General features: G+C 49.9%; 2 protein-coding genes across 5 annotated transcripts; both read right to left on the bottom strand.

Moving 5' to 3' along the window:
• Positions 1 to 1,416: 1,416 nt before the first annotated feature.
• On the bottom strand, positions 1,417 to 4,826 carry LOC122623573 (septin-1). Its single transcript, XM_043802800.1, has 5 exons — positions 4,704 to 4,826; positions 3,376 to 3,568; positions 3,051 to 3,309; positions 2,568 to 2,933; positions 1,417 to 2,501 (listed from the first exon to the last, which is right to left on the bottom strand). Exons 1-5 carry the CDS (start codon positions 4,719 to 4,721, stop codon positions 2,252 to 2,254), a joined length of 1,086 nt encoding a protein of 361 aa, XP_043658735.1. The 5' UTR covers positions 4,722 to 4,826; the 3' UTR covers positions 1,417 to 2,251.
• Positions 4,827 to 5,171: 345 nt separating this feature from the next.
• On the bottom strand, positions 5,172 to 12,920 carry LOC122623643 (calpain-D). Of its 4 annotated transcripts, XM_043802915.1 has the most exons (9): positions 12,349 to 12,918; positions 10,633 to 11,258; positions 9,460 to 10,354; positions 8,674 to 8,987; positions 7,026 to 8,608; positions 6,448 to 6,954; positions 6,116 to 6,382; positions 5,903 to 6,045; positions 5,172 to 5,834 (listed from the first exon to the last, which is right to left on the bottom strand). In XM_043802915.1, exons 1-9 carry the CDS (start codon positions 12,585 to 12,587, stop codon positions 5,657 to 5,659), a joined length of 4,752 nt encoding a protein of 1,583 aa, XP_043658850.1. In that variant the 5' UTR covers positions 12,588 to 12,918; the 3' UTR covers positions 5,172 to 5,656. The 4 variants fall into 4 exon arrangements, with proteins under 4 accessions (XP_043658850.1, XP_043658851.1, XP_043658852.1 ...); XM_043802916.1 differs by lacking the exons at positions 9,460 to 10,354; positions 10,633 to 11,258 and having other exon boundaries at positions 12,349 to 12,916; XM_043802917.1 differs by lacking the exons at positions 10,633 to 11,258; positions 12,349 to 12,918 and having other exon boundaries at positions 10,044 to 10,182.
• Positions 12,921 to 13,062: the final 142 nt, after the last annotated feature.

The following is a 13,062-nucleotide window of genomic DNA, read 5'->3' as shown; positions in this document are numbered from 1 at the left end:
AAAATACCAAGTGGCCGAATGAGCAGAAAAATACTGCCCATCTAGTGACTAGCAGCGACATCTGTTGGCGATCTGCCAAGCGAAGGTTTAAACACATAAAAAAATAACTACAACTTAATAATCGCCTACTAATTTCCCTATTTGTCCTGAAAAATAATTTTAACAAAGTAAAAAACCCCAGGGGATGGGCTACTTATCATAAAATTGAGGGACTCAATCAGTTTATGTTTTTAGACGTAGATGGGGAACAAATGAAGGATATTTGCGATAAAAGGATCTATGTATATATTTTATAAACTGCGATACTATCTATAAATTTTTCAAAGACTATATATAAGGTATTAATTAAAACAAAATAAAATAAAATAAGCCGATGTGTAGGTGTACCATAATATAGATATAAGTTATACGAACTGCAATCCTCGGACGTAGTGCTCATAGTAGATATTTTGCTCTAGATTTAAGTCTTAAATTTGCTTTATATAAATAAATAATGACTACATGTTCTTCATCAGCATTAGTAACAGGCTGAAGTGGAGGACCAAGATGTTCTATAATATTGCATGTTCTATATGTTCTAAAATAGCGGCCAAGATCGCTTCATTTGGACTGCATGAGAAGCTTAGAAGCTTGGAAAAAATGTCTGGACAGGAAACAAGCCTTCGAACATTTATTTATTTAAAGCTAACTTAAAGTATAAAACTTTAAGGTAACTGGAACCTAGGAGCATTAGCAGCTAAGACCTTCCGCTCGTAAGCCTTCGAAAATACAGCACCCATTCCTAAGGCAAAAATGCTCAACTCCCATGCTCTTGCACCAAGCAAACAAACTTTCATCCAATCAGTGATGAAAGGTCATGATCTTCAGCTCCATGCCAGCACCCTGTCCCTTCTACGGCTTTCAGGTGCATGGCCTTGTTGCAAAATCCGACTTCCACCGCCTCTGTGGGCTTCTTGGCACATGAGAACCACCAACATCTCGCAATTGTATCTAGAAATGCCAAGTGCTCATCACAATAGCCTGGCAACGGAGCTTCCCAGTTCCCAGCTGCTATCTTCTGAAGCAATTATAATGATAAAATCCATAACTGAACTTGAGCCCGTGGCACGTTCAATGATCCCTTAGTGAGGGAAGGTCCAAGGAGACTGATCTATTGATTCTGTACCGATTCCACCAGATCTTGATATAACACACGGACAATACTCAAGTTTCGGTCAAACAAGAGATCTTTAAACTCTTTGGACCAACGCTTGACAAATTCAAGTACATACTTCACTTGCTTTACTAAGAATAATGCCAAAGTGATTGGAAAAGTTTCCTGAAAGATCGAGTAATAAGAGAAAATCAAATCCAATTCTTAATTATGAGGTGAAAATGCATAAGACGGGCTGGTTTACAAATTGTATAAAAAGCATGTTTATGTATTCATAGGGGATTATATTGGGTAAAAAAGTCTTCATATACATAATAAAAGAGATTTCACATTTTGGTTTTTGTTTCATCCGTTAAAGGAGTGCACTTTTAAGCGAGCAGCCTGCCAAACCGAGTTTCTGCAACTAGCCACGGGATCCCGGGACCGCCTAGGAAGGGATCACTGTTTGTTCAATCAGATCGTGCTTAGGAATCGGGCGGCACTGGAGGATAGCGCCCCATGGTGGTCGAGAAAGATCGGAGGGGAAGGCTGCTGCGCACATATAGTATAACCTAAATAAATTGCTCGCTTTGAGACTACACAGAGGGTAAGGTAAACAGACAAAAATGAATCAACATACAATATAAATCGGATTGGATTCGCTTAGCCTAGATGAATAGTACAATAATAATCCATTGTTAATCGCGTCTAAATACATAGTAGGAATACAGTTGTTTTCGTGTGTGTTTTGCTTGAGTGATAGGAGTGATATGAGTTCGCTGATGGTTGGTTTTCATTTTGTTTTTGTTTTTTGTTTGGTTTTTTAATGGAGCAATTGCATTGCAGGCGTTTGCATACGCGGCAGGTGTAAGTTGGCGGTGTGTATAAATGTATATGGTGTGTATACCTAGATACTACGAATATATATATGGAGAATGCGAAATTAATACAGAATACTTAGCGCCCGTCGTTTCACAATTGAGAGTAGAATTAAAGCGCGATCGCAACCAAAATCTGCGTACAAAATATATGTTGTGTATATGTATATATACGACTTGTGTGTATAACTATAGATTGCCGCCTCCGCTGAGCGCGTATATAAAAAATATACCCGCCCGCTCATTGCTGGGCCTGCATGCGCGCCTGCATCTGGGCGAGCATCTCCTGCATGCGCCGCAGCTCGGCCTCCTTCTCCTGCAGGATGCGGTCCTTCTCGCCGAGCACACTGTTCGACACCACCTGCGAGCTGCTGTCCCGCTCGGCCTTCACGCCGTTCTCCTTGCCCTTAATGCCCTTGGCGAGGCGGTCGGAGCGGTAGTTCTCGTAGTGCACCTCCTGCGTCACCTCCTGCAGGTCCTGCATGTGGGTGCTGTGGGGCAGCGGGACAGGTGGTTAGTTGGTAAGCAAACAATATTGGGATATTTTCTGCACTTACATGAGCATGGTGCGCAGCTTGATGAAGTCGCAGTGATCGGGATTCTCTACCTCGACCACGCCCCACGGATACAGACGACCGCGCACTTTCTTGCCCTTGACCTCGAGCAGTGTGTTGGCGCCGCAGACGGCGAAAGGCACAGCTTCCTTCAGTTGCTTCACCTGCTCCTTGTAGTCCTCATCCTCGTCGGAATCACAGTCTGGCAGTGGGTAGATCTTGATGCCGTGGCTCTCGATCTCCTGCATAATGCGGCACTTCAGGCGCAGGATCTCCTTCTTTGTGAGGCAATCAGCCTTGGCGATCACGGGCACAATGTTAACTTTGGAGTGCAGCTTCTTCATGAACTCTACGTCGAGGGGTTTTAGCCTAGATAACAAAATGGTGTGTTGATTTATATATTTTCTTTTGTACAATACATGCAGCATAATATTGACAGCAATTTGGGACACTGCTGAACAAAAGGTAAACAAAAATGGTACGCACCCATGACCGAAGGGCGATATAAAGTAGAAACAGCAATGAATGCGATTGTCCACAATGTTGCGCCTGTTCAGGCCACTTTCGTCGCGCAGGAAGCGCTCGTACTGCTCATCAATGTACTCGAGTATGGCGCCAAAGCTGTTGGAGTTGTCGATGGCATCGCCGAATCCGGGTGTGTCCACCACCGTCAGTCTCAGCTTGACGCCGCGTTCCTCGATCTCCACCGTCGATGCCTCCAGTTTTACGGTCTGCTTTTGTTTCTCTGCAAGAGGGGAATGGTTTCCTGGATGAGTAATCAAAGCGAGTACTAAAGAAAGACCGTGCCCACCTATGGCATCCGGAATGATGCGCTCGGGATAGAGATCCGTGAGAAAGAGACTGTTGACCAGCGTGGACTTGCCCAGTCCGGACTCGCCCACCACCATTAGAGTGAACTCAAAGCCCTTCTTCACGGACTTTCGATGCACCTGGTTGGGCAGGTTGGCGAAGCCCACATAGCCGGGCGTCTCGATGCTGGAAAACTGCACGAAAATACGTGAATCATTAGTAATGAGCCAAAAGTCATCATCAACAAGGCGAAAACAAACGTTGACTTTGTTGTAGTCATCTTTAAAGTTAATTTGTATATGAACGATATAAGCCTAAAAGTGCCGTGCATTGTGTTTATACATATATGCATTAAAATTATTGAAAGTGTGTTAAAGTGGGTCAGCCTATGCTGATTATGCTATTAAGCCCGCAATGCAGGCTGATGATAAATCATAATAATATTGTATTGTATTGTAAATTGTAATATTGGCCTATCTGCGATCGCTCAATTTATCTACCAATAAAGTGGAACAATGTTACTCGATGTAATACTTTTGTGGATAGGGAAAACTTGCATCTTGTGAATTGAATGTTCTTAGAGTTAGGAACACAACGTTTTGGAATGCACTTTCATAAAAGGATTCAAGGATATTGCACAAGTGGGCAAGTGATCTTATATCTTGTGTCCTACTTGTATCTATCTATCGTATCCTACTTATTAGGATATCCCAGCTATCTAATTAACTCGTAAGCATTTGGGTGGGGGTGTCTGGTTAGTGCCTGGTAGTTAGAGTTTTGGGTCTTAGAAAGCGATTGCTTGACTTCATTTGCATGCCCAGCACGCGCGGATCAAGTTTCTCTTGGGCGCCCAAAACAATTTCTCCGGCGCAGAATGCGATGCCATGTGGGTCACGGGCGCCCAAAGGAGCGAAGCAGAGCGCGCCGCAGAGCGAGGGAGGCAGAGATTCCGGGAACAAAGGAACAACGCCGACGCCACCGGCATGTTGTGAATCACTTGACTTCCACCTCCACTCCACTCCGCTCAGCAATTCCCTTTCCCAACGATTGGACGAAGGGCGGTGAAGGAGGAGGAGAAGGAGGAGCGGCCGATAAACGGGCGAGCTGAGAGGAGAGTCCGATAAACGGGGGAGGAGGGATGGGCGGCAAACAAATCAACAGCAGCGCCGGATTCGGCATCGTCGGCATCCGATGCACAGGCAATTTCACTGTGAGGAGTGGAAACTAAGTGGGCTTGGGCGCTGGCGGCACACCACGCCTACTTTCTGGCGGATCGGGCTCAGCCGGACGGGCCATTGGCACTTTGACAAATAAACAGCGGCTACTCACGCCCTTTGTATCGGCCATTTTAAAAAAAAACACGAAACGAACGAAGAAATCAACGTAATGACGAACAAAATAGCAGGGCAACTAGTGTGACCGCAGCGCGCAACTGGCAGAACCTGCCGCCAGTGGGCCCAGCTCGGCGGCAAACGAAAATACCAGCTAACTAAGGCGCGATCAAGACTCAAGTTGGTATTTCTTGAAAAATATAGTCGAACATAATATCTTTAATAATATTTAATTCAATTAGTTATTTAATTACTGAAAGTGTCGCTCTTGCTTAAATCGATTTCACTTTTATAAGTGGAAATTAGCCATTTTAAGCCTTTAAGCCCGGATTATTATTACGATCGGTCAGTGATGTTTTTGACAGTAGATACGAGCTTATGTAGATGCTATGTAGAAAGTCAACTGGCGCCATCTATAGCGCATCGAAATCTTTTTCCAATTTAAAATTGCTCAAACATTCATGGCTTTTATAACTTGTAGTCTTTATTTTTAAAACAATACACATATTAATATTGGATGCACTTAAATTCACAATACATATCTATATAATCCATAATCATAGGCGCTCCAATCAAAACATATATCATTTGATCTCGAGGGAATCGTGCCGAGGCCTTAGGACTCCGGACTGGGGCTCTTGGGCTGTGCCGTATCCCAACCAATCTGCTCCCATTTTCAGATACGCCATAGTACATAAACACATATATCATATCTGCACGGCTCTATACACATATATATATGAATTGTTTTGCTTGTTGATTGGTTTTAACTTTTGGTTTTTCGCTGTGATGTGATTCGTTAACAAAACATCGACTAGAGTACGGGTAGAATTGAGAGGAGACGCATGCAAATCAGGATACGTACAAGGACAAGGATTGCCCCACTGCTTAGCGAATGCCATTGCCAATGCCAATGTCAATGCCAATCCTAGTCCCCGTCCCAATTCCATCCTAGGTAATTAGCCGAGGAGCATGCAGTCCATGAACATTCTCGATGGGCGGGCAGTGGGTGGCGCCGGGTGGCCCCCAGTCGTGCAGGCCGCGGGAGTTCGCCAGCCGATGGGTCAGCCGGTGGGCAATGCTGAAGCCGCCACTGCCCTCTAGTTGGGTGAGCACTATGATTACTTGTCTAAAAACATTATGCACACATAAACAATTAGTAAATGAACTAACTTAGGTGGGAGATTGGGAACTCACCTCTGCAGCGGCGGCACAGAGTCCACCGTCTTGAGTTCGCCGCGTGTCGACACCACATTGTAGCTCTCCTGGCAATCACATTTTACATGGATCCACTTGTTCTCATGTCTATTTTCCACCATCACAACCAGACCCGCCCAGCCCTGCAAACGAAATTGAGTCAGGTTAGTAAAGCCACCACATCCTGAAGATCCTTTCTCGGAGCACTTATACCTTGGTCAGATAGTAGGCGGTCATCCCCTCGCGCCCCTCGTGCCGCTGTCCCTTGGTTAGGGTCAGGCTAATAATAGCGTCGGCCAGGAGGTGCGGAGAGGGACTAATCTGCTCCACCAGCAGGCGCTTGGAGCTGTGTATCGCCAGGATGCATTGAGGATACTGGTGGGGATCCTCGATGCCCGTGTGCCAGTGGTTGAAGGCCAGACACACGAGTAGGTAAATGTCCCGCTCCAGCATTTTGTGGCATCCCACAAAGCCTCGCACCTAAAAATGAACGCATTTCCAATCGTTAGGATGTTTAACTTCGCATGCCCACAAGAAGCACCCACCTGACGCTTGCTGTGCTCCACTAATCGACCAATTTCCGGCGCCGCCGGAGAGCGGGTGCGGAATATCACAACGCACAGGTCCAGCTGCGATCGCTGCGACTTTTCCGAGTTGCGCTGCCCCTCCTGGAATAGTGTAAACTCCGCCTCCGTCGGCTCCAGCACGGTGAGCAGCACACAGGAGATGGAGCACAGGGGCTGCAAGGTGCCCTGCAGACGCACCTCGTTCCAGCCGGAGCGCACCTTGCAGATATCGATGCAGTCGAAGTAGTTGAGCACATCCTCGAACGAGATCCAGAAGACGCCCTCGCTAGCGCCGTGCGGCATCAGAGCATCCCGAAGGTCGTCCGTCCACAGGGAGGAGTCATCCGACCAATCGCCACGCCACGAATAGTGGCCCCACGGATTGCGCAGCTTGAGCAGTCGATGTCCCTGGATGTCCTTCACGTCCAGCACCGAGTATGCGTGTCGCGGGCGCAGCCCCTTCTGCTGGTACTCCTCCTCGTCCACCTTTGGTGGAATGATTCGAAGGTTGATTAACATAACACATCTATCTTGTAACTTAATAACGCAGAACTCACCTTCATGTTGCCACCGCCACAGCTGGCGCCCATGAGGAATCGTACGCAGCGCGAGCTCAGCAGCTGGGCCCATATCAGGTCCTTGTCCAGCTCGTCCTCGCTGGGCATGGGCAAGCTACTGGCCTGGAGCGGTATGCTTTCGCAGGGCGCTCCCGTCAGCGTGGCCAGTCCCTCGATCGCCCGGCCCGAGACCAGTGCCTCGTAGCAGCCGTGGATCTTAGCCACAGCCTTCTCGATTAGCGGCACCCATAGCTGCTTGCGCTTGGCCTGCGAGTAAACCAGATGGCCACGCTTGTCGCAAGGTAGCAGGTCATCCACCAGCACCGTCGTCCACTTGCCGTCTTTGCAGAGGCGCACCTGGTATGCGCCCTGGCCACATATCTCCTTCGTGACCAGCACCTCCTTAACCAGATCCTCGCGCTCCGCCAGCACCGCCAGGGCACTGAGTAGCCAGCAGTTGCCCAAGACGCCCTGGCAGATGTCCGACGGCAGCGGGGTGCGGAACACAGCCCATGGCGGATACGCTCCTCCGTCGCAGTTAATCTCGTGCGGTCGTCGCCACTGCACTACAGGATTGCCCTCGGCCGCTCCGCTCGCCGGATTGTAGTACAGACTCTTCGGCGCCGGCGGAAACGAATCATCCACGAAAAGCTCGCTGTTGTCGCGGCAGTACTGGATGATGTTTTGCCACTTGGTTAACGCTTCGGTCTCCTCCAGCTGTCGAAGGTTCTCCATCAGCTTGCTCTCCTGCCGAATATCCGCGGGGGTGAGGGCAACTCGAATGGACTTCCTGCCCAACGCCTCACCCAAAACGGCGCTCGCTAGGCCACGCGGACTCGAGCAGATGTCACACACCACGGAAGCGGCACAGTTATCGTACGTGCACGCAGGACACTGCCACTTCTTTGAGCTCGAACTGGCTCCGACTGCTGCTCCAGAAGCAGACACGACCGACGCGGAGCCGACTCCCTGGCCCTGCTGCAAGTTGTAGCTGGCCAGACCAGCGATGGAGATGTTCCTGGGCACAATAGAGCCGCCGGTGCTGTGACGCTTGGGTATGGCGCCAGAAGAGCTGGAATTCCTCTGCTGCTGGAGCGATGGCAGTGGCTGCATCCTGGGCGAGGGACTGCGTGAGCCACGCAGACCAGCCGCCGATGACGATGGAATCTGCAGCATTGGCATGGGCAGCGCCACCGAAGCCAGCGGGAGGTTCAAAGCTGTAGGTGCTTTGACCTCAGTGGCGCCCGACTGGTGGGCACTGGCTCCGCTGCCGCCACCGCCCCCGACGGCTGCAGCATCCTGCTCCTCGTACGACTGGCCATCCGGTCGCTCCCGCACCGCCTCCATGGCCATCGAGAGCTGCGGCTGGCGGTGGGACTTGCAGGCACTGCATACCGGCGAGTGCAGCGAGTTCTTTAGCGTGCAGTGGCTGCAGGTCCAGAACTCGCCCTTTCGCAACGTCATGTCCTCGATGGAAGAGATGCTTTTCAGCTTGGAGCCGCCGCACACCACGCAGGCCATTGCTGTCGAGTAGTTAACCAGGGTGCACTTCTTGCAGGTCCAGGGCTCGTCGCGCGGTGCTTCTGGAAATGCATTAGATATTCGCTGTAGTAAGCAATGCCCTTTTCCTCAACGAGGGATGACACACCTGCCTGTTGCTGCTGTAAATGGTGATGGTGCTGCTGCTGCTGCTGCTGTAGCTGCAGTTGCTGTTGCTGCTGTTCAGCTTTGGCCTCGCACATCTCGCAGGTCTGCAGCCAGAGTCGGTTGTAGGCATAGGAACATTTGATGCATGTCCACATCTTACTGCGGCTGCCGTTGCCCAGCTGTGTTTTATTGTCGTGCCGCGTGGCAGCAACTGCTCCTACTCCTGCTGCTGCAGCTATCGCTCCAGTGGACGCTGTTCCTGCTGCGGCGGATGCGGCTCCTGACAGGCGGCTGCTGCTCCCTGGATCATGCATACTGCAAATCGAAAACAAAGCAATCAATTATAATGTTCAACGAGTCCAAGTTCAAAATGCATTCAAGACGGGAGATAAGCAAAACCAAAAGTTAATTAAATTGCCGACTTGCCCCACAGATTGTCACAGCTGAGAGGGGCACGATTGTTCAGGATGAATAGGAGAACTTATTGCAGTGCATAAGTAATAACCAGACTCGAGTTATGACAATCTCTTGGTAGGCCAATCATTAATTCAATTAATTCAAATCATACCCATAAATAATTTGCTTAAATAATAAAACAGAACTTATAACAGGCAGAACAAATAAGCTGGTGGCCGGAAAAAAGCGAAGTATAAACAGACTGCCGCAGTGACTAAGCGCCACGCAAATTATCAGCAAAAAGAAAAACCTAGTCAACTGATAAGCCGTTTGGAAGGATAGGGTTGGGTGTTTGTGGACTAATCTGAGTCGCACGCTCGCTGCCAATTACATTTTCGACTCGGTCGCCTTGCGCGGTCCCTTCCACACCTTGGCGTAGATGGAGTGCTCCTCCACCTGCGACTCGGATTCGCTGGCCTCGCCGCTGCCATCGGTGCTGGTGCCCAGTCCTGTGAGGGATTCACTGACCGGATCCGTGATCTCACCACTGCCGTTGTTGTTCGTTTGCGACTCGCTGGCAATCTGTTGCTTCTTTTTGAGCTTGTGCTGCTTGTTTACCTGCGCATAGATGGGCATGGTAGCTAGTGGAGTTGGGTCGGCCGTCGCCTTAGCGGAGGGCGAACTCGCAATGGCCACCGCCGTCGCGGCTGCCTGTGCCGCCTGCGCAGCAGCTGCTCTTAGTTGCTGCTGAGCCAAGGCCACGCACTCGTTCTCATACAACTTGTTGCTGCCGCCGGAGCTGCTGCTGTTGTTGTTGATGATGTTGCTGTTGCTATTGCTGTTGATGCTGCTGTGATGGTGATGATTGGAGCTAGAGGAGACGGAGGAGCTGCTGGCCATTGGCTCCGACCACTCGTTGACGGCTATGAAGACGCCGTTCCGCGGAATGGTGAACTGCGTTGGATTCATACTCACTGCTGCTGGCTCCCGCTGGGTCTTCCTCTGCAGCTGCTGCGGATTTGCCGGCGACTTCGGCTGCTGCTCCTGCTGAAGATTCAGATTTAGATTAACGCTCTGACGCAGTGGCTTCATTTGGCCCTGGCCGGCATCCTTGGCCGCCGACCGTGAGAGCGTGGTGATGGTGAAGTTGTACTTCCGCTTGGCCCCGCTCTCGCGAACCACCTTGTGATTCTGGTTCTTGTTATTGTTGTTCTGTTTGCGCCTGCAAAACGTGTCGTTGGCGATGGCAAATCGGGAGTTGCTGCAGGCGGCCACGGGGGGAATCCCTGCGAGAAAACACATAGGGATTAGAGTGTTATATGATTGGATTTCGGATTCTTATACGAGTGGACTAAACGCCAGTTATTGATAGCAATCGATTAAGTAAACCTATTTTAAAAGTAAACTAGTTACATTATCGCTTTTATCATGCTTCATGATCTGGAGACTTAGAAGCTTTACCGGATCAATCATTTTTAGCTCGTTCATACCCATTATGATACCCATTATTTATCTGTATACCTAGTCCCAATGGCACTATCCTAGAGCTAGTCAATGGACGCACCTGTCAGATGCGGCGTCGGCTTGATCTGCGGCAGATTGAAGATGTCCTTGCTCTGGTTGTTCGCATAGCAAATGTGACAGCTGCGCCCGGAGGCGCTTTTGTCGATGGCGGTGCTCAGGCTCTGGGTGCGGCGCAGTCCAGAACCCGATGCCGATCCCGATCCGGATGCAGATCTACCTTTGAGGTGCCTCTTGTGCAAGTGCTGGGAATGTAACTGATGCTGATGCTGGTGATGATGCTGCTCCTCCAGCTCCTGATGGAGGTAGTGGTGATGATGATGTGGATGGTCCGCCGCCAGCAGCTCGCCGCGATTGCCCAGGCTGCCGGCCAGCTCCTGGCCTCGGTCGGCGGCGATGGCGTCCTTGTAAATGGGCGCCAGATAGCTGACCGTGTCGCAGATGAGGCAGTGCCAGGTGACCGAGCTGTTGTCCGTGCCGCAGGCGTGGCACACCCACCGCCGATTCAGGGCCGGATTCGAGAAGTGGCGGTACAGCTCAATGGAGCTCTTGATGTACTTGCGCGTGTCCTCGCAATCCACACAGTTGGCGGGCAGGTTCTGGCTGTTCCGCTGTGGTCTTTTCAAGCATCCGCGCAGCAGGGACTTGTACACATGCTTGTACTCGCTCCTGCAAAATAGGTAAAAGGGGATTTTCGTTTTTCGTAGGATTCGGGATTCGTTTGGATGGGATTCAGTGCTCTGGGGCTTTTCTGCTTTTCGGCTTTCCCAACTTCCCGACTTCCTGACTGCCTGACTACCTGACCGCAAAGGTTATCTCAATGACTGGCCATTTTCCTACTCTCCGCTCGTCCGCTCCACTCGGGAGTTCTTCAGCTCTTTAGCTCTTCTGCTCGCCGAGCGAGTTCGCGAATCGATAAACTTGTAAACAATGCTTCTTTATCCAAATCGATTTTCCCCAATTCTCGCTGCTCGGCTGTTTTGTTGTTGCTTCTGCCGCTGCTGTGTATACATGCTCTCACATACACACACTCGCGCACACACACACACACACGCACACACACACGTTCAGGGACAATCGCCAGTGCAGACGGCTTGGCTTTTAAAGCTAAGCTTTTAAAACTAGGCGCCTACCATCGTAGCTTAGAACTACGTAGAACTCGTTTATTTCTGTGTGCATTCCCTAGTTCGAAACTCTCCTTCTTGAAATCAAAGCTTTCCGATCTCAGCTTAATATTGTTCATATAGATCATAATAATCAGAAGTTTCCTAACAGTTTAAATCGTTTTAATCACTACCGCAATCACCATTTCTTCACTTTTCACTATGCCCAAAACCAAAAAAATTTACTAGGATCTACTAGCATTGTTCCTTGCATATTCATGTACCGAATAGTAGTTCACATTGGTAAGCCTTAGCTTAAATTATTCACTATAATTTTGGCTCCCTCCATTTAATATTTTGTGTGAAGAATTGCGTCGCAGAAAGTATTTCAGTACTTCACTTGAAATCCTTTTTCGAAGTATACATACAAAAGCTGCATTTAAAAACGCCACCGATTTCTATGTACATTACCATATGCGTTTCTGGACGCCGTCGTGCTTTTAGCTAGCATTTTTGTCCTCCAATTGGATGTCACCACTGGCGCCCACACGCACACGGGCACACACACACACACACAGACACAGGCACACACACACACGCACATCCTCGCAGAGGAGGCACAGGCTGTTTGTTTTTGTGGCGACCGCCTCGCTTACCTGGCAACCGCCGCCCTGCCCTTCTCCTTGTCCTGCTCCTTCTCCGCCTGCTCTTGCTCCAGTGCATCGTCAGCTGTCCAGGAGGCGGTGACCCTTCGATGCTGCTGCTGCTGCAGTTGTTGCTGCTGGGGGAACACCTTGCGGACAGTGCCGCAATTGAAGCACTTGAGCGATTCCGTGGGATTGATCGTGTTGCACTTGGTGCACGACCACTGCAGCACGGATGAGATGGTGCCCATTGTGCAGGGGAGGCGCAGGAGTTCCGAGATTCGTTTCGAGTTGTGAGCTACTCCTTCCTTCTGCTGCTGCTATTGTTGTTGTTGTTGTTCTTGTTGTTGGCTGGCTGGCTGGCGGGGGAGTGGATGTGGAACTGGAACTGTCAATGGAAACGGTGTGTGGGTGCGCTGGCGAGCTGGTGGCCGGGCGGAGATGGAGATCGATAGGAGGACCAGAACCCGGGACCAAAACGAGGACCAAGCAATGGCTTCCAACAGTTGCACGCCGCGTTCTCCGTCGCCGTTTCACACCATTTTTTAACTGTTGCCGCTAGAGTTGTCGACGTGCGCGAACACCTCCAACGACAAGGTTGCCCGAGTGCGTGAACCCTGCCGGACAGGGTTGCCATCGATGGCGAGAGCTTCTACCCCGCAAAGCCAGTGTTGGCAAGTTCTTTTGTTGAGAAAAGCAGTACCTTAGACTTTTAAACCAATTTTA

The sequence above is a fragment of the Drosophila teissieri genome, chromosome X (genome assembly GCF_016746235.2).
Source record: "Drosophila teissieri strain GT53w chromosome X, Prin_Dtei_1.1, whole genome shotgun sequence".
In the NCBI taxonomy this organism is placed as follows: Eukaryota; Metazoa; Arthropoda; class Insecta; order Diptera; family Drosophilidae; genus Drosophila; species Drosophila teissieri.
Note: the sequence above shows the minus strand (reverse complement) of the source record. Positions and strands in the feature narration are given on the sequence as shown.

Bases quoted from the DNA above. Each gene is read 5' to 3' on its own strand.
- LOC122623573 (XM_043802800.1), bottom strand. The intron at 3,310-3,375 runs GTGGGCACGGTC...CCCCTCTTGCAG, and splicing joins CATCATTCCGGATGCCATAG to AGAAACAAAAGCAGACCGTA. The intron at 2,502-2,567 runs GTAAGTGCAGAA...GCTGCCCCACAG, and splicing joins AAGCTGCGCACCATGCTCAT to CACCCACATGCAGGACCTGC.
- LOC122623643 (XM_043802915.1), bottom strand. From the start codon at position 12,587: ATGGGCACCATCTCATCCGTGCTGCAGTGGTCGTGCACCAAGTGCAAC. The intron at 6,955-7,025 runs GTGAGTTCTGCG...ATTCCACCAAAG, and splicing joins GTGGCGGTGGCAACATGAAG to GTGGACGAGGAGGAGTACCA. The intron at 6,383-6,447 runs GTGGGTGCTTCT...GTTCATTTTTAG, and splicing joins TGGAGCACAGCAAGCGTCAG to GTGCGAGGCTTTGTGGGATG.